Source organism: Pungitius pungitius, chromosome 21 (assembly GCF_949316345.1).
Source record: "Pungitius pungitius chromosome 21, fPunPun2.1, whole genome shotgun sequence".
Taxonomy (NCBI): Eukaryota; Metazoa; Chordata; class Actinopteri; order Perciformes; family Gasterosteidae; genus Pungitius; species Pungitius pungitius.
In genome coordinates this window covers 13,357,741-13,380,828 of record NC_084920.1, presented here as the reverse complement: position 1 = coordinate 13,380,828, position 23,088 = coordinate 13,357,741, and the positions used below count along the sequence as shown (strand labels likewise).

The 23,088-nt window shown below is 43.4% G+C and overlaps 1 protein-coding gene across 7 annotated transcripts in view; it reads right to left on the bottom strand.

The window, feature by feature from the left end:
• The window catches only part of LOC119212985 (glutamate receptor ionotropic, NMDA 2C-like), a 43,324-nt gene that overhangs the window by 17,700 nt on the left and 2,536 nt on the right, over positions 1-23,088 (bottom strand). For 6 of the 7 annotated variants that reach the window (XM_037463905.2, XM_037463911.2, XM_037463910.2 and 3 more), the window contains exons 3-8: positions 13,044-13,401; positions 12,240-12,338; positions 4,880-4,945; positions 4,342-4,530; positions 3,516-3,856; positions 2,548-2,662 (exon numbers count right to left, since the gene is read on the bottom strand). In XM_037463905.2, the coding sequence (XP_037319802.1) occupies positions 2,548-2,662; positions 3,516-3,856; positions 4,342-4,530; positions 4,880-4,945; positions 12,240-12,338; positions 13,044-13,385 (1,152 nt within the window). In that variant the 5' untranslated portion in view covers positions 13,386-13,401. Of the gene's footprint in view, positions 1-2,547; positions 2,663-3,515; positions 3,857-4,341; positions 4,531-4,879; positions 4,946-12,239; positions 12,339-13,043; positions 13,402-16,745; positions 16,882-23,088 lie in introns of those variants that run through there. The other variant, XM_037463908.2, reaches the window with a different exon arrangement.

Here is a 23,088-nt window from a genome sequence, read left to right as displayed (position 1 = left end):
CAGCGTGTATACCAGCTCACAAAATGTCAAATAGGATAACTAACAAAAAAAAAAAAAAAAAAAAACATCTACTTCTACATTTCATCTGGCTCCAACTCCGAAGTCACAGGAGATGTAACTTGATCTTTTCAATAGATCAAACGGAGCCAAAGTGTACCAGAACTGCTGCATAATGTCAGATCACACAATGAATAATCGTCATCGGCGTTGGCACCGAACTCAGTGAAACGCGCCGTGCGAGAGCCAGGGCGGTTTGTCACATGAGCCCCACCTAATGAGCCGCACTGAGCTGACTTACTGCGTGAGAAACTCGCTCCCTCTCAGCTTTAATGAGAACACTTCTTCACAGCGACCCTTGATTTGTTCTCCTGCTAACGCTCTTCCCCTTAGTCAAACACGGATGAATTACAAATCTTTGAGAAGGTACAGTACGCTGTGCAAGACAATCCTTTTTTTTTTTTTTTTTCTCTTAGCGCCATCTGTGAAGATCAGTCATTTCCATCCGTCTTTTATGGGATGTCTCGTCCTCTCATGGAGGAACTTAACAGAAGCTCTGTCATTCTCACACTGTTGGGGAGGTGCAAAAACTTTTGTTGGTTATTCCATCTTGGATTAAAGCACAGTACGAGGATCTTGGAATTGAATTTACTAGAAATCAAAGAAAGTGCTTTATTCTTTAACTTCTTCCCAAAGCAAGTTATAATAATAAAGCAGGGTAAGCTGGAAATATGCAGCTGTCTGTTTGATGGACGTCATTAAAGGTGATTAAAGTCAAACAAACAATCTGTGAATCAAAGGTTGATTTTATTGAATGAATGTATTTTAAATTAACATTCAAGATGCTTTCATCATGTCATTCCTGTCATTTCCCTTTTCCCAATTCGTTTAGCTCAATGTCAAAATTGATGATTTGAGGTTTATTCAGATCACCTGTTCAGGATGTGAGGACCTTATTAAAGGCTTATTAAAGGTGGGAAAATGCACCCTCAGGGCATTCTGATCCTTCCTTATGTGACGCAGACCTCATTTGAGCAGATATTGTGAAGCTGGTCTTTAGACCTTTTTGAAACTTCTCTGCTGCATAAACTTTTCTGATTGAAATCAAATTTGAACACTCTAAAACCTTCCCAAGGGGGAATATGAGTGAACACATTTTCATTAAAGCCTACCTGCATCTGGCTGACCTCATGCTAGAGTCTGTTCTTGACTAAGACCAGCAATGTGGATTTTGTTAATTGGTTTAATCTCATTAGAACCCTTCTTGTATACACATTTAAAAAAAAGAACGCCACAAAATAAAATGAAAAGAGGTTCCTTAAATCTGTTAAACCCTATTTACACATGGAGCAGTTATGTGAGAACATATTGCTGGCAATATAATTCCAACTCCTCTTTTAGCTCTAACTTTGGTCTCCACCAACTGATGAGAAAAAGATCTAGTTTTTTTAGCTCCAAAATACTGTCTGTTGTATTGAAGCGCTAATAGCCAGCTTTTATTGGCTATTTCTTAAATGTGAACCAGCAGCACGCCCCAAACAATGCCAGCAAAGAACAATAAAACCGGTCACACAACGTGAGGTGGAGTTGAAGAACATGTGATGTGATTATATTGAGGACAGCAAGATTTTTGTTAAAGTGAAGTTTTGTTGTTAGTTTTGGAACCGCACGCGATCAGCTTTACCACAACGTGAGGAACCGATGAAGGGTTGGCTGCACATGCGTTAAGATCTGCACACACATACCAACCAAAACCTCCACTTCAGCACAATTAAACATGTTGACACACACACACACGCATACATACACACCAGCCACAAGGTGACATTGATGTAGCTGGTCGGTCTCTCCGGGCCAGAAATAAATGAGTTCAACTGTAGCTGTGAGATTATGTTCAGGTCTCTCTCACACTTCTTTAATATGCCCTCAGGCTTTGAAAAGTGTGTGTGTGTGTGTGTGTGTGTGTGTGTGTGTGTGTGTGTGTGTGTGTGCGCGTGTGTGTGCGTGAAAAAGCGGTAAGAGAAACGAACACATTAAAAAAACATTGATTTAAAGCTACAGCAACCTTCAAATATAATTTAAAGGTGATTTGTTTGAGATTTGATTTTTAACACACCCACTTTCCCTCCACTAGCTTAATTCATTTTTTTCTGCTTCATTACAATACAGACTTGACATCTCCAAAACAATCGGCATAAACTTGTTAAATCCAGCCAAATCATATGTATAATTTATGGGTTTTTAAAAGAGATATTACATAGATTTAGTGTACAAAATATTTTGACCTGTTGGGGAGCTACAGCCAATAACCATAGAATAATCTTTTGATAGTGAACTTTGGGTAGAAATTTTATCTGCATAAACAAACAACAATAAACATAGAAATAGTTGATTCCCCTGAAACTAAACTGAAACTTAAAGAGAATTGTCTTTTAAAATACTGCTGCAAAAAATATCACTGTTCCTAATCTGTGAATCCACAATACATGCAATACATACAAATGTCTCATTGTTGAGTGTCAGCATGATCCCCTTTCTGGTGACCAGTACCTTGTCCCAGAGTCGGTCTCGGTCCAGAGCGACGATGACCATGGAGGGGTTGGACAGGAAGCCTTGGTTATTGAATGACAGATCTTTCCTTTCCCACGTCACATTCAACATGTGCCTGCGGAGCCGCAGAAACGGATTAATGGATTCAGGAGTACGTAGCTTGCAATCATGGATTGATTTGATTCCAACGTAGCCGGAACATTTGCATATCATTTACACAGATAAACACACACTATGATCACCACCTAATTAAAACCTAAAGCTCCGCTGTAGGGCTTAATGCAACGAGGGAGACTGGAAGTAGCTCATTAGGGAATGAGACAGGCAGCTGATTGGTGGAGGGCACAGTGTTCCTCCCGAGTGATTTTCCTGCCTGTTAAGGTATACATCCTTGACAGAGTGTTGCTATGAATAATGAATCCCGGGTCAATTTGCACATCAGAACTAAAACCACAAACTTCTTTCAACTCCACGCCGCGTACCTGAAGTTGGACTTATTTGTGCAACGATCACGCCATTAGGTGTTGTCTCGTTTACTTCACATAGAGGATCAGGCACCTGGGTACGCGTGTGTGTGTGTGTACAGTCCACGTCTTATCCCGCACGCTGCGGCAGCAAACCTGCATTTTTCTTTGGGGGGGGGGGGTTTCCCTGTTACGGCTGCATGCAAGCGGTGACTCACACACACACTCGGTGCCTGTTTCATTCTGCCAGCGGGAGCCTGCTTACTCCTCGGGGGGCCGTTAAAGGTAACACACAGCTGAGAGCTCTATGACCCCCTGCCGTTACTTTTAGCGCACAGCGAGGGGGGGTTAAAACAACCGGTGCACACACTGCCCCATCTTGCCACAGCTCATTTTTCGGCTATTATTTGGCGACTACGAGCCGATTGCTTGCAGACAGAGTTTGAACGAATGAGTGTGTTTTCCTCAGGCGCCTTCTACCACTGACGAAAAAGTGCGACTTACCTGAACAGAGTATTGTTGTCCGAGTGTTTAGCCATTTTGTTGCAGTTGCCGTGTCCCTCGGGGATGAACCCGTACTGATTCTTGAAGCTCTCGGCTCCTTTCGCCACGATGGCAACACCTTCCCTCACTCTCTGTCGCAGGTTCTTCCTCCACTGGTCCGTAATCACGCCGATGACGCCGATGGGGAAGCTGACAGGCGGAGGGATTTCGGGGTTGCCGACGGCCTGGCTGGTGAGCATCCAGATGTAGCCGGGCCCCAGCAGACCCACCTCGGCGGCCTGCTGAAACAGGTACTGCGCCTCCTCAAAAGAGCAATACGCCATCAGCACCTGAGAATCCACCTGCAGACGGAGAGAGGCGGGAAAAGCACAGCCGGCGCTGCTGTAGGTCACGGAGAGCCTGTAGCGCCAGCTGTTCCTCGGCACAAACTTCAGGGCTGACTAAAGTTTGTCGCCAAGTGGGGATTTGAGCTTTTACAGAACGAACGCAACGACAGTTAAAAACACTGAATTTTTAAAAGATTGCGTCGCACAGGTTGCGCGTGGCTCATACGTTGACCTTAGTTGAGGCCACCTTCGCAAGAGCAAAGTAGGCATGGAATATGGTTGACAATGCATGACAAATCCTTTTATGTCTTTTTACGTCTGTTATTACATCCGTTATTTTTCCCTCATTTTGAAAAAAAAATAATTAATTTATTCACGTAAACGGATTAAAATGTGACAACACCTACGTTGAACGTGTTTTGACACTCTCACATATTGTTGAATATGAATGAAAGACAGAAACTGAAGTGCAACCCGATCTTTGTTACATCTCAGCTCACCTGCTGCAGCAAGCGTTTTGTCCTCCCGTCATTCGACCCAACAGACATTTCCAGGGTCAAGATGTCCTGAAGATTCCACAGGAAATACGAGGTGTCGGTGTAGGACTCAATTATATCTACAAAGGTGTCGTAGCCTGGTAGCAAACTGGTTATCACCGCAAACTCGCCCCAGTCGTACTCTTCCATTAGCTGAAATGGAGATAGAAGACAAAAAAATATGGGTTCAAGGTCATAAAAGTGTGGGAATTTGGAATGATTGAAAAGGACTCCAGGATGAGGTCTGTTTTGTATGGACCTCAACTGCTGTTTTCTTCTATTCCAATCCGTCTTCTTTATGGTTTGAGAATACAGAAATACCAATCTTCCTAACTGATTAAAGAAAAAGACGTCATATTGTATTATATATTATCTCAGTTAAAATGCCCAAATCAGAATGGACTTCCCCGTTGATTGTTGTCCTTACATTGTGTTAATCAGCCAGAGGTCAGACTCAAACATTGCATATTAAAACAATACCTAAAACGAGGCTTCTCTGTACCTTAAACATGCTGATGATCTGCTGCTCCAGCGATGCTCCCATTTGCAGGAAGGATGATCCCTCAGTCTGAAAAGAGTTAAAGTCACAGTGAGGCAAAGGGTCAAGGAAGCATTCTGACAGCTTCTTGTCGCTGAATTACACTTTATTCTAAGCAATGCTGTTTCTTTTAGCCCATGCATTTGCCCTAAAAAAAACATTTGTTGATTTGTTCCCAGGGTAGAATATCTTGAATAATTCATGCAACAGCTACAGTTATAAAGATGCAGATACAGAGTAATGTGTGGTAAAGGAAACAGTTGGCATGACTGCATATATTAGTTTCCACCTTCATTATCGCTCACGTTTGATGACAGAGCTTTAGTTTTTTTCCGTATTCCGCCTCCTTCTGGTTACAAGTGTCTCCGTTCTGCAGATATCAATCATGCTGCTCTCCTTCTGTCAAGGGTGGGTGGTCCGAACGTTTAAAGAGTCTGTGTCTGGTTTTACACATTTGCGTACCCATGCGCCATGTTGACGGATAAGCTGGACGTTATTAGAGCCCGCTGAACCCTTGTCCTTCACATATTATTAAAACAAAGTAGGCCACAGGGATGAGATGAGGAGTATTAGAGAGGGACGGGATATAAACTCAACTGATAAAGAATTATCTTATTTGCGAGATGACGGTAACCTTTTGAAATGAAGTCAGCTTGCAACAGTAAGACAAATTTGTATCAAGATAACAATTCCACAAATTAAAAAAAAAAAATCTTTAGACATCTAGCTAATATATCATTGCAAAAACAACCTGTGAAATAAAAAAAAAAATTAAAAAAGGTTTTACATTGTTGTAGAAATTTACAAAAGGAGGCTGGACGCACAGAAAGAAATACATTCTGGTGCAAACAGCAGAACCCATTTGGACGGATTCAGGTGGATGTCTTTTACAGACTGAACCCTGCCTTTTTGAGATGTGTAATAAAAGAGCTTGGATGGAAAATCCAAAGGACTGTAAAGTGCTGCAGGCTCAAAGTGGACCTCTGACGTAAGCATGTGCAAGGCCATGGAGGACCTCAGATGTTATATTGTGATTTTCAGAATTTGATTGGATAACGGACCGGGAGCTGGTGCAAGAAGGCGAGGATCCGGGAAATATGACTCTGTACACTGTTCAGCAACATATTCAGTAAGTGGAGTGTAGTAAATCTAACACATGCATTAAGAGAGAAGTCGTGCACGAGGGAGTGGAACAGGAGAGCGAGTGGGGGGAGATAGTGTTAAACTGTCAAGTGCCATTCGGGACCGGGTCTCAGATCTTCACAATATGTTTGCATCTCGAGAGGCGAGTAGCTGTCATATCTCCTTCCTGTTGCTCTTTCCAATCTCCCAAAAGCTCCGAGGTTCTACTAAACCCCAGAGAGCCGGGCAGCCCGAGGACTAACACAACAATAGCCCAACTCCTTCACTTAGTTCTACCAGTTCTGCCAGTGTGTGTGTGTGTGTGTGTGAGCGTGTTTCAGTCCCACCGCTGGAGGCTCAGACCCCAACGGACCACCGAATGGCCTCGTGCACCACAACAGGAGTCACTGAATAAAGCAGAGGAGGCTCAGAAGGAGACGGTCCGAATAGTTTTCCGGTGTCCAACGTCGTGCGACAGTTAACACGTGACGATTATTTCCCTCCACAATTCAATTCAATTCATTTTATTTAGTATAGCCCAAAATCGCAAATGACTAATTTGCCTCAGAGGGCTTTACAGTCTGTACAGATGCAACATCCCTCTCCCGGGACGGACAGACTGCAATGGATGTCATGTGTGCAGAATGAACAATGTAAAAGATGTACAACACTCAATACTTCAATTCCTCCAACAGAAGTGATACAAGTAATTGCAAGTAGTAAAATATCGAGGCCATTTTCTGACAAACAAAATTCCATCCAAACATTTGGACTTGGTCTGAGGCCCTTCTGTGTCTCGGTGAATCTTTCTTATAAAGCTAAACATCCGCAGCAGAATGTGGTGCAGAGGCGACCGCGTCCATTTAGGGAAACGGGAAGTGCATCTTTTAACGCGCCGTCTCCTGCTGCGGACGATTTTAGACTCCAGATGTGACAGAGGAGCGGTGGAGTGCGTGATTTCAAGCGGTGTAATTAAAATCCAATTAGTTTTGTCTGAGCTATTAAACAAGCAAATAATATATGAAACTCCCTCGGGCAGAAATGTGTTTCATCATCCAATTAGCGGCGTCTTAAATTGTGAAAAATCCAACCGGCAAATGTCACGAAAACGCATCAACTTTTGCCTTCACAGTGAAGAATTACAACAAAACTATCTTCTTTTTTCTTTTTTTTTTCTCGCGTCTAACTCACACGTTCACAAGAGAGGACAGAGTTAGCCGCCTCCCCCCCCCACCCTTCCAAGCCTGTCTTCTCCTCACCACGTTGGCTGCGAGGCTGTCACGCGCGGACGTAATTAGCGGCCCTGCTGCAGGAGCGTATGGTAATGTGACAGGAAGACGGTGGACATGGTGGTGGTGGCTCACGCTCTCGTCTCCCCACCCCACCCCACCCCGAGGGGAGAACTCTGCGCTGTGGCTCCCACCCGTCGCTGGAGAGACTCGTGAGGGTCAAGCAACGCACGGACACCCGGATACGCCTACGCACACACCTGCAGCAGTATGCGTCGCTCGTGTCCAAAGGTCCAAAATGGAAGCGTCCGTCTCCGGTGGGGATTTAGCATAAAAAGACAATACCTGGCAGGCTATAAAATACTAATCATTTTATCCAGCTACAACACTGATGACCCAATCATTTGAATGCTGTACCGTATTCACTGAAAGGGACCATTCGGCATATCACAGATTATTTTGCCTTTGAATCACACTTTGATTGTGATGCACAATTTCTGCCGGTGTATTTATTTACCACGTGAAGGATACCTTTTACACATTTGGTTCCATTTCTACAAATTCCACAAGACTTTGGCAATGGAGTTACATACTTCTGAGTCACAGTGGAGCTTAGAGTGAAATGCCAAGAGCTCAGACAACAAGGCAGGTGCAATAATGCAATCAAGTTACATTTTTTAATTGGCACCTAAAACAGGTTTTGAACAGTGCCTTTTAAAACTAAAAACAATTCCATTTGGTGGAGATTTGTTACATGTTTTGACCAATAATAATGCTCCAACGTATCCTCAAATTATCCTCCTGGATCTTTGAATCTTTGACACTCCACACCGTTGCATAAGCAGTTGTGGGAGGCTTAAGGAGGCCTCGCCAGTAACTTGCTTTTATTCCCAGCGATTAAAAAAAACAAAAAGCAGTTTCTGGTGGGAATACTGGGCTCCGACTCTGGGCTTCTCGTGGCCTGCTTGTGGAGTTTCTGGACCGTGAAGCCAAGAGAGACAGAATTGAGTAAAGAGACAGAAGGATAATCTTAGAAAGCGGGTCACCCCCCCAACACCCAAAAAAAGTGACTGAATGAACCTCATTGCATGACTTCGGTCCGTTGACACTGAGTGCAGTGAGAGTGCAACTCCTCCAGTTCACTCCTCTACTGACAGCTTTCAATTGTAATAAAATGGAGTTCAGACACTCAGTCTTAACAGTTTCTATGCTTTAAAAAAATCCATCATGTGCAGACTTAAAAGGCAATTTTGTTCCTGTCTACTGGAAAAAACGCATAAAGCCGTCAGCTTTGTTTATTCCAGACTTCTAAAAAAGTCAAACATTTGATGTTTGTAACTGTGATGTACGGATGGATGGATTGTGAGAGATCAACCATTAGAGACACAGGGAGGTTTACTGTGATAAGTCCTAAAAAAATATTTATTACATCATCATTATTTAACAAACTTGACAGGTTTTACAATATCACTAATGTTCTTTTAGAATTCTTGTTAAAATAATGCTTTCAAAGGGATGTGTTATATCATAAGGGGAATGGGGCCTGATTCATCTCGTCTTTGTATTACTGGTACCCTTCTCCCAACTCGATTCAAACTATCATGGTACCCAAATAGCAATAGCCCAGCGATTGTGGTTCCACGGTTGCGTTACTCATGTCCAATGTGTTGGTTCGGTACATACGTTGCGTAACCAAAGTTAAAAGCTGAGAGCTGACTCAAGGGGAAAACAAGCAGCAGCGTTTTATTACAAAGAGGATTGGAGCCGCCGTCTCGTGGCGTTTAATATACTGGATGATTTTCACCTGTGCATCACTATCCAGGTGTTTTTTGTGTCTTATGCTGTCAGATCACGAAAAAAAGCAAAGCGACTGTCGCCCGTTAAATTTGGTATCTTCAACTCCCAGAGCCTCCGAGGCTGAAGTCTAAAAGTCTAAAATGGGTCAAACATCTGCACCTTTCAATTAATAACTGGGAAATGTAGTTTCAAGATGTGCATTTTTTCTTGTGGAGGATTAGATAGATACCTGATGCTCTATGGTGAGAATGAGGTTGGTGGATTTATTAACTCCAAATAATCTCCAGTGGGTGTGGGGCGGGGGTGTTTTTTGTAATGAGGGAACAACCAGCGTAACACATGTGGCTCATTAATCTTTTTGTTCTTTGTAAAATGGAAAAGAGGAATAAGATACGTCAGGCTACACTGGTTTTTTAGTCTTTTCCTGACATTTGATGACGATAAGAATATATCATATATAAGAGCAGAGTCCGTCCACATACCTAAATGCACTTTTGCAATGGCTCAATCGATGGAATTTTCAATGCTAAAGCACCCATATGTTTAGACAATAACGCCCTTCAAAAATATCACCCCATTTAAAACTTTTTTTTTGGGGGGGGGGGGGGGGGGGGGGGGGGGTGGATATAGTAGCGGATGAATGTCTGCAGGTGTCCACCAGTCATATATGCTGGTGTTTGGGTATCCTTTTGGCCATTTAGTGTTCAAGCAACCCAGAACACACACACACACACACACAACGACAAAACACTCTGAACCTCTTATTTCCAACTCGGCGGAGAGATGCATCACAGGGGTTTTTTTTTTTTTTTTTTAAGACCCTACTGAATAGTCTTTATGCCTTTACCAGCCGTTCCCTACGCTCTCTCATTTCCTCTTCTGTGCCTTCGTGTGCCTCAGACAAAAGACTCGCTTCCTCTCCTCCCTTCGATCTTTTCATCTTTGTCTCCATTCCCTCCTTCCATGTTGTTTGGCAGTTTAGAGATCACTGAGACAGGAACCATAAATAGGCAGCCCGGGCAAGGGCGCTGCTTCTTTTTTCAAAACCCGCCATCAAAGATATCCATCGTCGTCAGGCTATTGATAATCAAGCACTATGGAGCTCTTTCATTCGCTGCACTCTCCCATATATCTCCCTCCGTCCCATCCACCTGTCCCATTGTGCCTGACACCACTGACAAGCTTTTTTTTTTTCTTCACCCCCCTCGCTGCCGACACCAAAGGAGTACATAAGAGAGCGAGAGAGGCCCGGGCGGGGGGGGGGGGTGGCTGAATGAGGCCTTTGCACAGGCGGCCCTCTAGAGGAGAGTGCTCTACTCTTTGTGCCCCATGGAGAGCCGTCACTCAAACGCTTTGGGCTCGTCAGACAAACGGTTAGCTCACTACGAGAGACGGGGTCCCCGCGCGTGGATTTGCCTTTTCGTCGCTGTCCAGCAGAGAGGTTAAAACGACCCGGGCCGAGTCCAGCGCTCGGGGTTCAGAGGGGAATTGCCAATCAAAAGCACATTTTGGGTTAAATAGAAACACCCAAGTGTCAACGGAAGATGAATTAGCAAGAGGAGGAGGAAGGTCATGCGAGGAATTCAAAAATAAAAGAGGAGAAGACGAGTGAATAGCTTGTATTTTTGGGGAGAGTAATGAGAGCCGGTGGTGCGGCCTCAGACTCCTGAAGGGTGTAATTAAGCAGTTTAATGGGGTCCTAGAGTTCAGAGGGAGAAACAGGCCTCCTGCTTCTAGCCAACACCGCAATGAATTCAGATGGACAAAAACAGAGCAGTAAAAAACTGAATCACAATGTGTCAAAGAGTAAAAAATGACAAAGAGGGAGAAGCAGAAACCCAAGAGACTTAAATATGGAAAGGAGGCTGAAATGAGACAAGGTGAGAAGTGGACGGAGACAAAAAAAAACATAGAAGAAGAAAGGAAAAGAAAGAGGTGACTATTTCACTCACGAAAGAGGGAAGGGAGACTTATCAGCGAGACAGTTAAACACCGCCTTCAAGCAGCTGTCAGCCGAGCTTCATCAAAGCATCTTTCTCCTCTTCGCTCACATCCGCCTCTCCAGCTCTGCAGCCGCCAATCAATCACACTCCTGCAGCTACAACCCTCCGCCGTTTCATACCCGTCTATCTGCAGATACCTTTTCATTGACAGGAAGCTGATAAATGCAACACGCCCCGTGTTTTACAAAACGGCGACTTGAGATCCAACACTCGGGGGGGGGAACAACGTCATTCTATTGGCTTTGCCTGTCGTCGTGGAAAGGTGCAGGGATGCGTCCTGTCTTGCGTGTGTTGTAATATGTGAGGGGCTGTTCATTTGCATGTGTCTTCCTATGTGTGAGATTTGGCTCTATAAATAAAAGGTGTTGATGCCGGCAGTTAAGCAATTAAAGGGAGGAAGGGGAGCCGGGCGGGAGGCATGTGGCGCCGGCAGGAAGACGCCACGGAGCCATTTTGCAACTCAAAAAGTAGGAGGGAAAGCATAGATTCGTCTGTCTGGTGTCATCAATCTTCTTGTTTCACAATCTAAATGCGCAGCGCGCTGCTCTCCATCTCCACTCATCAATGAGATGCGTGTTAAATCATAGCGGGAAAAACGTCTCTGCTCTTCAAGAGCGGCGGGCGGGGTTCATCGAGCCGCAGATTGCCAGAAGCATTTGTCTCCCCTCGCAAAGTTTTACCTCCCCAAAAACTCAAGACCTTTCCCAGCCGGGGATTAGGGGAGCTGATGAGGGTTTACGGCAGCAGTCTTTGCTGATAATTCACCGATCTGCATTGCTCACGTAAAAAAAAGAAAATATTTGCATGCAGCGAGCTGCCAGCCAAAGCAGGTTTCACCGCTCTGACCTAGTTAAGGTGTTTCAAGTTGAGCGAAGAAGAGTTGTGACAAAGACGGGAGGCTGTGAAGATGCTGCTGCTACTGCTGCTGCTGCTGCTGCTGCTGCTGCTGCTGTGTCACATGACAGGTTGTTGTTCTCCTAATACTAGGATCCGTTTTTTTTTTTTCTTGCTTCCTAAATTGTAACGTTTGTGTCAAATGTTACATCAACAACGCTTTTTTGTGTGTGTGTGTGTGTGTGTGTGTGTGTGTGTGTGTGTGTGTGTGTGTGTGTGTGTGGCGCAGCAAGACGGCGGACTACTCTAGCTCTCGGGTTCCCGAGGTGGGCTCAGTACCTTGTACGGTATGACAACTGCAGAGCCGCCGCTGATGCCCACGATGGGCAGAGCCGTCTGAGTGGAGAGGAAGTCCAGGATCTGGGCCACTTCGGCCACCTGAAGACAGAGGGGACGGGGGACAGACATTATTCGTGTTCGGTTGTTGCGGTTGTTAAGGTTTGTTGGAGCTTTCTGGAAGTTTTCGAGTATCAATTCACAGAGCGTCGATCCCTTCAGGAAAGTTTGTAAAAGTTGGGTTGGCTAAAAAAAAAAAAATGAACTTGGCACCTCCCTCATGTAGTCGCTTCTGGTTTTGAAAAAAACAAGATGGCGACAGCTAAAATGCAAACCAATTAACAGTGGCTGCATCCAACTCTTATGTAAAGTCCATGCTTACATCAAACATGGAAGTGATTTATGAAGAAAGGAATATATTCATGAGGTACTAAAGCAATCTTATGTACTAAAATTCGGAAAATAATGGACATGCTTTGGTAGAAACGTTTTGCATTTTTAAAAGTAATTTCACAGCTTAGTAAAATATTTTTTATCAATATCAATTATCCCTCTTCTAATTGGTAAGATCGAATTGTATGCAACATTTTACCTTTAGAATTTGATGTCACTTATTCCCTTTACAAACAGAAACTAATCCGACACCATAATCAAATTAATTGTTTATAATTGTAATAATTTTTTTTACATAAAAATGTTGCCTTGAGCCGCTTTAGGGGAAACTAACGTGGGCAGACTGGACACTACCACTCTCGAGAGGATGCTTCATCAGGAAGACAAAAAACGTAAACGTAACGTAACGTTCACCTGAGTGTCGGCGCCAGCGCCCACGTCGTCCTCGAACACGACGCCGTGCAGCTTCTCCATGGCCATGGCGTCGCAGAGGCGCGTCAGCAGGTCTCGGGGGTTGGTGTCGTTGACCAGCACAATCACGGGGCTCACCACCACGGGCAGGTCCACAAAGTTCTCCCCGCCGAGGCGACCTCTGACCTCATTCTGGTAGCTAGAGCCGCTCAGCACCACGGCCACGTTGATGGAGGGGTGCAGGAGGAGCGGCCGGGCCTGCAGCGGGAGCGGGGAGGTGAGGAGGAGGAGGAGGAAGAGAGGGGGCCAAGGAAAGGGAGGAGGGTGTCCCCTGGGAACAACCATGTTGGTGGCCTAGTGCCTGGGAAGGAAGGGCAGAAGGAGGGTGACAGAGGATGAGAGAACGAAAGAGAGCAAGAGTCAGACATAAGAGCCGCTCTGCTTTTGTGTTTTTGACATAATTCATCATAACCCGTCTTACAATATCCTTCCCTTATTTCTCCTGTATTAGCCGTGCATTTAGTGTCATGGTGTGTGTGTGTGTGTGAGACAGCATATGCATGTAATCGTCCTTAATCCAACCACCAGTATCGTGACTGCACTCACCTCGCCGTCACTATGCAACTCTGATGTAGCGCACATGCACTTACACACAGACACACACACACACACACACACACACACACACACACACACACACACACACACACACACACACAGAGAGAGACTGCTAGCAAGATGCCAAAACTGTCACGCAGATTTTCAACCCTCATCGCTGGGATTAAACGACGTTACCTCAGCCCTGCAGATGCGGTGATGTTCTCGACCTTCCCACCGAAATACACGTGAAAAAGCTCTGACATCAGCTTGTGTGGCTGGTTAAAAAATGTACGATTCCAAATCCAAACATATCATTATCTAGTTTTCGAGGTTGGCGGTAGGTTTGACACGAGTTGTATCACCTTAGATGCACAAATACCATCTGGAGGAGTTGATTCAATTTACATCAATCCTAAATAATTGTGGCTTACAATGCATTATGATTCTAGATGCACGCTTTTCCCGACCACATGGCTCACAGCTTTAGGTCACGTTCACGCTTCAATCAGATGAATGCTGTTTGAAGATGTTTCCTTTTTTCATCAATACCTTTTTGAAGCTTTGACGAAGGCAGGTGTGCTTTTTTTTAGAGCACATAAAGATCTCCACAATGCATCGAGAGTGTCGGCCTCATCTGTGGCCATCATGGACGCCATGATAATTAACAACGCGTCCCAGCTTTGATTCAAAGCAACAGCGGGTTAAATGGGTAAAAATTCCACTCGCCGCTCAAGCTCCGGGCATATCATCATTCATTCATCTTAATAAGGTTTTCAGCTCCTGGGCTTTCGGGGCCCTTAAAATGAAATATCTAGTTTGAACCTCATTCCATCTTTGTTATTAGATTCTACTGATACATTAGCCTGTAGTCACTAACGGGTTATACCTAAAATGGGAGACATTTAACTGCCTTTATTAAGGATTACTTCAAAGATTTGTGCGTTTTCGGGCTGTTCTCGTTCACTGTTTTTAGCTACAGTGAAAGCGACGTAGCATTAGTTAATATACATCCCTAAAAACAATGAGTCTGTCATCCATGTGATCGTGAACCAAGAAACGTAGAAAGCCGAAGGACAAGAAGATATTTGCAGTTGCTGGAAATTGTTCGGAGAACGTAATCTTTTCAGAAGATACCAAACCATCTGCTGTATTTTGTTTTGATGAGTTTTGGTTCCACATTTCCTTTTTGTTAGTTTTCTTTAAGGCTTAATGTTGTTGCACGCTTTTCTTTTATAAAATGAATGATGTATTTTCACAATATCTAGCGATGTCATCTGCATACAATGACACTTCAGCTTTAGTATCAAGTCTATAAAGAAATGGATTCATAAGAGGGCACTAATACAAACACATCTCAAGGTATGAAATATGACTTACTCAGATCCCCAGGGACTTCATGCTGATCTTTTCTCTTGCTGCACCACGATGTTTACTAGTTATCTCCTGCAAAACCTGAGATTGCTTGTTTACACACATAAGATCATCTAATTTGTCTCCAATGAATCATCATATCTCGAAGTGAGCAGAGAGCAGCCGTTTACCCGCCACCCACTTGCCCAGAATGGAAAATAAAAACAAACAGCATATTCCATGTGTCCAACAGGAGACCAACAGCATCTAGTTGGATTCAGAATCATCTCTGAAAGAAAACATTCAAACGTATAGATCCACATTCATGTCACAGAACAATACATTTGCGCATGTAATCTGCATCCAACTCTTTTATTTACCCATCGCTGGGCATGTAGCTGATTTTACATCAGAGGGAGATGATGAACAGTGGCGTATCCAGAACATTTTTACTGGGGTGGCCAAGATGGGACACAAAGCTAGTGTGGGGTGGCCATGGTAGACGGCGCTGTCCCCATTTAAGCAGCAATTTAACAGAACCTATATACAATCCGTTGCATATATATATAAACAATTGTAACAAAAACCAAACAAATCTTAACTCCAAACAAAGTATATACTATGAAGTAATGTAATGTAAACCTTTAAACTCTCATGAACAATAGAGGATTCTAATAATAGTAACAACGTGCAATAGAGGTAGCTAGTTCTTGCTTTTGCTCATTCTGCTGCTACAAAATGCTTTCACACAGGGCCAAGACCACAAGACAAGACTTAAAGTCCAATGCAATGCCACCAGACCAAACATAACTAGAGGGTTAAGGCGCTTCTTCATAATGTAACTTGTGAAAATTGTACATAAACAGTTGTAACATAAACCAAGCAAACCTTAAAAACACAAAAACAAGACCATTAGACAAATTCTGGGTTCATCCATCTTATCAGATGAATTTGCCTGTTTTGGTGATTGGTAGCAAAAGTTTAATAAATGTGTCCATGTCCAGTGACTTTGCTCTTCTAGCCTCAATGCTGAGAACACCCAGGTTGCTCAGTCTGTCATCTGTCATTGTTGTGCGCAAATGGGTCTTGATGAGTTTAAGAGCTGAGAAGCTGGAGGGCTATGGCTATCTTGCACAGACGAAAAAGCTTGTGAAAAACATCCTTATGAGGTTCAAGGAACACTGCAAGTTCAACAATACCCAACAAGTTCGGCATTCCACTTTGCAAAAGCCACCTTGTCTGGTGGAGTTCATGACTGAGATCTTCAGAGTCACTTTCATAAATTTCTCCCAGGCGAAAGACTGCTTCCTCTGGAAGGAAACATCTGCTTTTGGGGTCCAAAGCTTGTATTCCTCTCATAATTTCACAATTGTCTTTGGAGAAGCGCCTGTCTAACTCTCCAAGTATGGTGTCCACAATGAGGTAGAAGATTGTCCTCCTAAAGGAATCCTTGTCACCATCGTTACATTTGTGCTGACCCAACGTAGAGGTTATGACAGACCCAGCAAGTCAGGAATTTGAAAACAAACACCCTCAGTCTTCAGTCCAGAAAACAGCGTTTCATATTTCATGGCGGTATCCTAATAATTAAAAAAAAAAAAATGCTAACGTTCAACGCTTAACTTGGTTTGCAGGCTGCTAAGCTAGCCAGCTAGTGCAGTGTAGTTTGACTTTTAGCTGCTACTTAGTGCTAGATAAAGTTTTCCTACACATTCAGAGGGAACAACGATATAACTAAACATTAAATGACCATACCTCTCAGTCGACAGATTCCGGCGTTTTTATCGTTGTTGTATCGTCGCTGTAGTAAACTGTGACCGTCCTCGTGTTTCGCGGACCAGCGGCAGGTGCAATGCGCTAATCTCGTGGGTCACGTGACCTGCGTGGCCAAACGTCCGCTGAACAGAAATCAGCTCTCACAGCCTCAGTACGACCGTTACTGTGTTAGTTAAAAATGTAAAACTGGTCCTAAATCAGTTGTTCAGCTGTCATCATTGATTGACTGCATTTCTCTTGTTTCTTGTGTTGACGAACTTGACCAACTACCTATCAGATCTGGGGTGGCCCCACGGGTGGCCAATGAGCTTCCAGGGGTGGCCACAGCCACCCCAGGCCACCCCCCAGAATCGCCATTGATGATGAATAGTGGGACAGAGACAACTTGATACTCTTGGAGTTGTGACAAGTTGTGATAAGTGGGTGGATTAGACATTAGATTAGTGTGTCTGTCTCCTTTGAATTCATTTCCAGATTAACAGCAATATAAAATGTACAATGATGTACAATGCGAACACAAGAGGCGAACCTCAATGCGTTGCTTCTGAAAAGAAAAAAAACCACATTGTCGCGTTTTGGGTTTATTTCCTGTTTTATTTTGTTAGTTTCCTGCCTCGCTGTTCCTGAGTTAGCTTCACTTCCTGCCTGCGATTATGCCCCGTGTCCCTGACTGTTTCCACTTGAGTCCAACCGCCTGCACCGCCCCAGTGCATTTAACACGTGTGTCTCTTGTCTCTTGTCGGTTCATTGTATGCGTTTCCCATGTCGATGTTTTCCTGTTCTGCGTTTTGCCCCCTATGCATTTTGGATTTTGGTAATTAAAGGATTGTTGTGATCGTGGTCTGCGTTTGAGTCCTCCTCCGGCATCCCGACGTGACAAACATATACACAACCACTGCAATCAGCTGTCTTCTTTTTTGTTGAAGATTATAGGTAAATAAAGACAATTACAAGCGTCTGACTTGCTTCAAGGGAGAGACACATGAAAACATCAGATTCCACATTATCCCAAACTGTGTAAATCCTGTTGTGTTTCTTCACTTACTTTCTAAAATGCTAAAGCTATGTGCGGTCTGAATGAGGATTCTATTATTATCAATATGGACTTTACCAGATGGAGAGCATGTCTATGCCATGTGGGATGAATTCTCCCAGTAGAACTTGAATGTGCCTCCACATGACCACACATGTCCAAATTCAGCCCACGTCAGAAGCACAATATTGGTTGCAGTTAAAAACTCTCTTTTTTAATAGAACATTCACAACATAATTTTTCCAATAAACTGTAAATTGTAAAAAAAAAAAAGGGCTTAATTATGGTTCGCATGAGCCATACTAGACTGGCGGTAAAAGCACACATTCTAACATGTTACGCTTTCAGGTGTCTATAAAGAGAACAATAATGTACAATAATAACGGATACACAACATTGATATGTTCTCGGAATTAACAACCGTATAGATTATGAGAAATGATGAGAAAATGTGTCGGACCACGTGTTCCCGCTGGTGATTTACCACACATCTGCTGGGATTTAGAGTGTGGAGAATATTCAGTCATTTAACTACTTAGCCTGGGTTATGATGGTCCCAATACTGAGTCCCCAGCGGGTGAAGAGGAAACGAGCAGAGAGGATCTACATGACGGGATGAACCTCCTCCCCAGAGAATTATCAACACGTCTGCCTCAAACCTTGTTATTTTTTATTTTTTTTTATTTGATTCACATAGCACCTTGGAAGCTGACTCGGTTACATTAATTAGGGAGCTTGAATCAGTGGGCTAGTGTCAGCGTAGTAGAACGTCCTTCCTCTCGTCAACGTATGGCAGCTCTGAGCTCTGACAGTTGCATGAAACATTACGATTCTCCAGAGCCTAATTTATGCAGACTTCAGATCCGTCTGAAAAAAATCCCAAAGTAATTCCGCAGCAATGACTTCATCTCCTGATGCTGGTGTTCTATCTGGCGCTGGGAATTCCTACTGAAAGGTGTGAGTCTGGTGCATTCAGGGGGATCTTTTTGCACAGTATGTTATTCGCAACCCAGTCTCCAAAAAAAGCGTGAAATGGCTACGTTGGTCCACCGTGATAAACGTAGTCATGTTACGTTTTCCCCCAAAATAACGTTACTATGTTACGTTTCTTTTGGCCCATTCATTTACATTGCTTTGCAAATAGGTCACGTGACTATCAAGTTTCCCGGTAGCGAAAAGAAAAACATGGCGGACGGTCAGCATAATCTCCGTGAAAAACACAATATTTTAAGAAAGCATCAGCATTTGTATGCATTTCGATGGCATTTCTAGCGAGAAGTATGCGTTATTCTTTCATAATCTTCTATCAGAGACTGTAGAAGACCTTCCGTTTATTCGTTTCTGCGAAGATTTGAGTGTCCCTTTGGCAAAGCGTGGCTACGCAACGCCTTTAACGGCGCATTATTAAAAAAACACTTCCAGTGGGGGCGTTACCGTAAAGAAGCGTTCAGCCTTAAAGCCACTAATCGCCAAACAAAACAAACTCAAAGCACTCGAATCACATTATGACTTTTTAAACATAAATTCCGTTATTTTTATGAGTTTTCAATGAAAGAATGCATCATTTCCGGGGGTAGGCATGCCCGGGACATCCCGAATTATGGGCAATTTTGATTTGTCCAGCTTTTTGACAGCTCCAGTCCCGACTTCCAATCACAGCCTCCTAAATCAATGACGCGCCTAAAACTCTCGGTTCGAACATTACGTCTTGTTTACATGGGAAAGGGGGGCGGGGCTTCGCCCTCAGAGCGGAGCGTCATTTCTCGCTCCACACGTCTCCTCTTTTTACTGGCCAGGAAAACGGGCGATCTATCCCACGTGGGTCTGGCTCCATTCCATTGGCTCTGACGAATCCATAGAGAGGCGGGACTTATAATTTGCCCGGCAAACGGAGAGATTTGAGCTGCATTGCTTCCACTGTGCGTGAAGTGGCCGTGAGGCCTCCACTAAAGTCTCTCTCTATTTGTTCTGCTTTACTCAATAAAAGTAAAACCTTTACAGATATACTGTCCACACACTAGGCTAACATAATGGAGACTTCCAGGCTTCGTCCTTTATGTTTTATGGGGATAAAGCCCCTGTAAGTAGTTTTTTCCCAAGCAAATCTGAGTTTCTTCTTTTTTTGTGTGTCCCATACAAATATCAAAATATATATACTGATTTTCACATCCAAACACACTCACTTATGTTCCCTTTTATCATGACAACAAGAAATTTCAAGATATACCTTTTGCTTTCATAAATCATACAGTGTGTAAATGCCCAGCAGTGTACGGTCCGGGGGCCCCTATCGGGCCACTTGTTAGATGGTTCGATTAGTCTATCACTACTATACTTTGATCTGACGACTAATTTGCACATCATGCTCGTACCGGCATGGCTTCGCCCTTCCCAGGCATAGTTCATCATCTTCCGGGGTCCTATAGCCAGTGTTGGGAAAGTTTACTTTCTACATTAACTAGTTCAAAGTTTAGTTTACAAATTTTAAAAAGGAACTAGTTCAGTTCATAATTCAAAATATTTGAACTAAGTTCACGGTTCCAAAAACTAGTTCAGTTCTTTTTTTCCATACGTTGCTGCGAGCTATTTTTTTTTTAAATTATTGCCACAGCCCAGAACCACAGACAGCAATTATTTTATCAGTTTTAACACTGAAGCTATGCATCAGATTTAATCTTCTTATCCAATTTGAATCCTTATCCAACCAGGGTTTACATTAGCATTGAGGGGACAGCATTTCCCTAATGATTCTTTGATGCTATGTTGCTGTCTATTCACTCCACACTAGCAGCAGTTGCAGAGTTTACCCCTACACTACATTCTCAAACACATGCTGCTTAAATGGTCTTTTTTAAATAAGGAATTATTAAAAGAAAAACAGGACAGTAATCATTAAGGTGCAAATGTTTGCAAAGAAAGGTCAGATTCCTCCCATCCTCACCGACCTTGTCAGTAACTTCATAAACTCTTTAAAATTATTATACGCCGCCTCTTTGCTACACTTATTAATGCGCGTTTATGGTGTGTTTTCTATAGAAATCTGGTACCCCATTGAACGATGTTAAGCTGAACGAACGCGCCGTTCATAGACACCAGAATGAACGAGAACAGTGACGTTCATCGGGCATTAATACAGTACGTTGAGTTCACGTTCGCCCAAAATATCAACATCGAATATGAACGCGTTCAGGCACAACACTGTCCCAAAAGGGCCGGGATCGCACCTCACCCAGCATGCCTCGGCCTTCACTTTTTTCACTACAGAGTTTTGTTGCACCCTGTGACTCCGGCGTTAGACTCCTTCGACTGAGTTTTAAGATGGGTTGGATGGGTTACTGACTAAAATTTATGCCCCCACCCCCTAACTGCCTCAGGGAAACTTGTAAATATAATAAGTCAAATAAGTCAAACAAGCAAGTTGTATCTGGTTTAACCCTTTTATTCCTGTAGGCGTTTTTTAGGTCTCATGCTGGAAATTGCATTTACACACTAAAACTAGGATAACGCATGTCTGATGATAGTGACAGTGAGTCTGTCGATCAAGATGAGGATGGAGACATAGTAGAGGTTGAAAATCCTCCTTGTTGAACACCCCACAATACATTCTGTGCTCCCTCTGGCATAACATTTCTAATGATATCATGCCCCCCCCTTCAGTATTTTAAGACATTCTTCAGGTTATTGTAGGCCAGTTGAATGTGTATGCCATAAAATTTGACACAAACAAGCCCTTTAAGTTTACATGTTTTGTATGTGGATTTTGTACATACAGTGTTGGTCATTTCATTTCTTTGTTTAATATTTTTGAATTTATGTTTGAATCCATTTGTGGTTAATGTGCTCAAAATGCACTACTTTCTTAATGCTTACATTGCTTGTTTGACTTATTATATTTACAAGTTACCCTGAGGCAACAGACCTAAATCAAGTTAGGGGGTGGGGGCATATATTTTAGTCGGTAACCCATCAAACCCATCTAACAAGTGGCCCGATAGGGGCCCTCGGACCGTACACTGCTGGGCATTTACACACTAAAACTGTATGATTTATGAAAGCAAAAGGTATATCTTGAAATTTCTTGTTGTCATGATAAAAGGGAACATAAGTGAGTGTGTTTGGATGTGAAAATCAGTATATATATTTTGATATTTGTATGGGACACACAAAAAAAGAAGAAACTCAGATTTGCTTGGGAAAAAACTACTTACAGGGGCTTTATCCCCATAAAACATAAAGGACGAAGCCTGGAAGTCTCCATTATGTTAGCCTAGTGTGTGGACAGTATATCTGTAAAGGTTTTACTTTTATTGAGTAAAGCAGAACAAATAGAGAGAGACTTTAGTGGAGGCCTCACGGCCACTTCACGCACAGTGGAAGCAATGCAGCTCAAATCTCTCCGTTTGCCGGGCAAATTATAAGTCCCGCCTCTCTATGGATTCGTCAGAGCCAATGGAATGGAGCCAGACCCACGTGGGATAGATCGCCCGTTTTCCTGGCCAGTAAAAAGAGGAGACGTGTGGAGCGAGAAATGACGCTCCGCTCTGAGGGCGAAGCCCCGCCCCCCTTTCCCATGTAAACAAGACGTAATGTTCGAACCGAGAGTTTTAGGCGCGTCATTGATTTAGGAGGCTGTGATTGGAAGTCGGGACTGGAGCTGTCAAAAAGCTGGACAAATCAAAATTGCCCATAATTCGGGATGTCCCGGGCATGCCTACCCCCGGAAATGATGCATTCTTTCATTGAAAACTCATAAAAATAACGGAATTTATGTTTAAAAAGTCATAATGTGATTCGAGTGCTTTGAGTTTGTTTTGTTTGGCGATTAGTGGCTTTAAGGCTGAACGCTTCTTTACGGTAACGCCCCCACTGGAAGTGTTTTTTTAATAATGCGCCGTTAAAGGCGTTGCGTAGCCACGCTTTGCCAAAGGGACACTCAAATCTTCGCAGAAACGAATAAACGGAAGGTCTTCTACAGTCTCTGATAGAAGATTATGAAAGAATAACGCATACTTCTCGCTAGAAATGCCATCGAAATGCATACAAATGCTGATGCTTTCTTAAAATATTGTGTTTTTCACGGAGATTATGCTGACCGTCCGCCATGTTTTTCTTTTCGCTACCGGGAAACTTGATAGTCACGTGACCTATTTGCAAAGCAATGTAAATGAATGGGCCAAAAGAAACGTAACATAGTAACGTTATTTTGGGGGAAAACGTAACATGACTACGTTTATCACGGTGGACCAACGTAGCCATTTCACGCTTTTTTTGGAGACTGGGTTGAGTTGG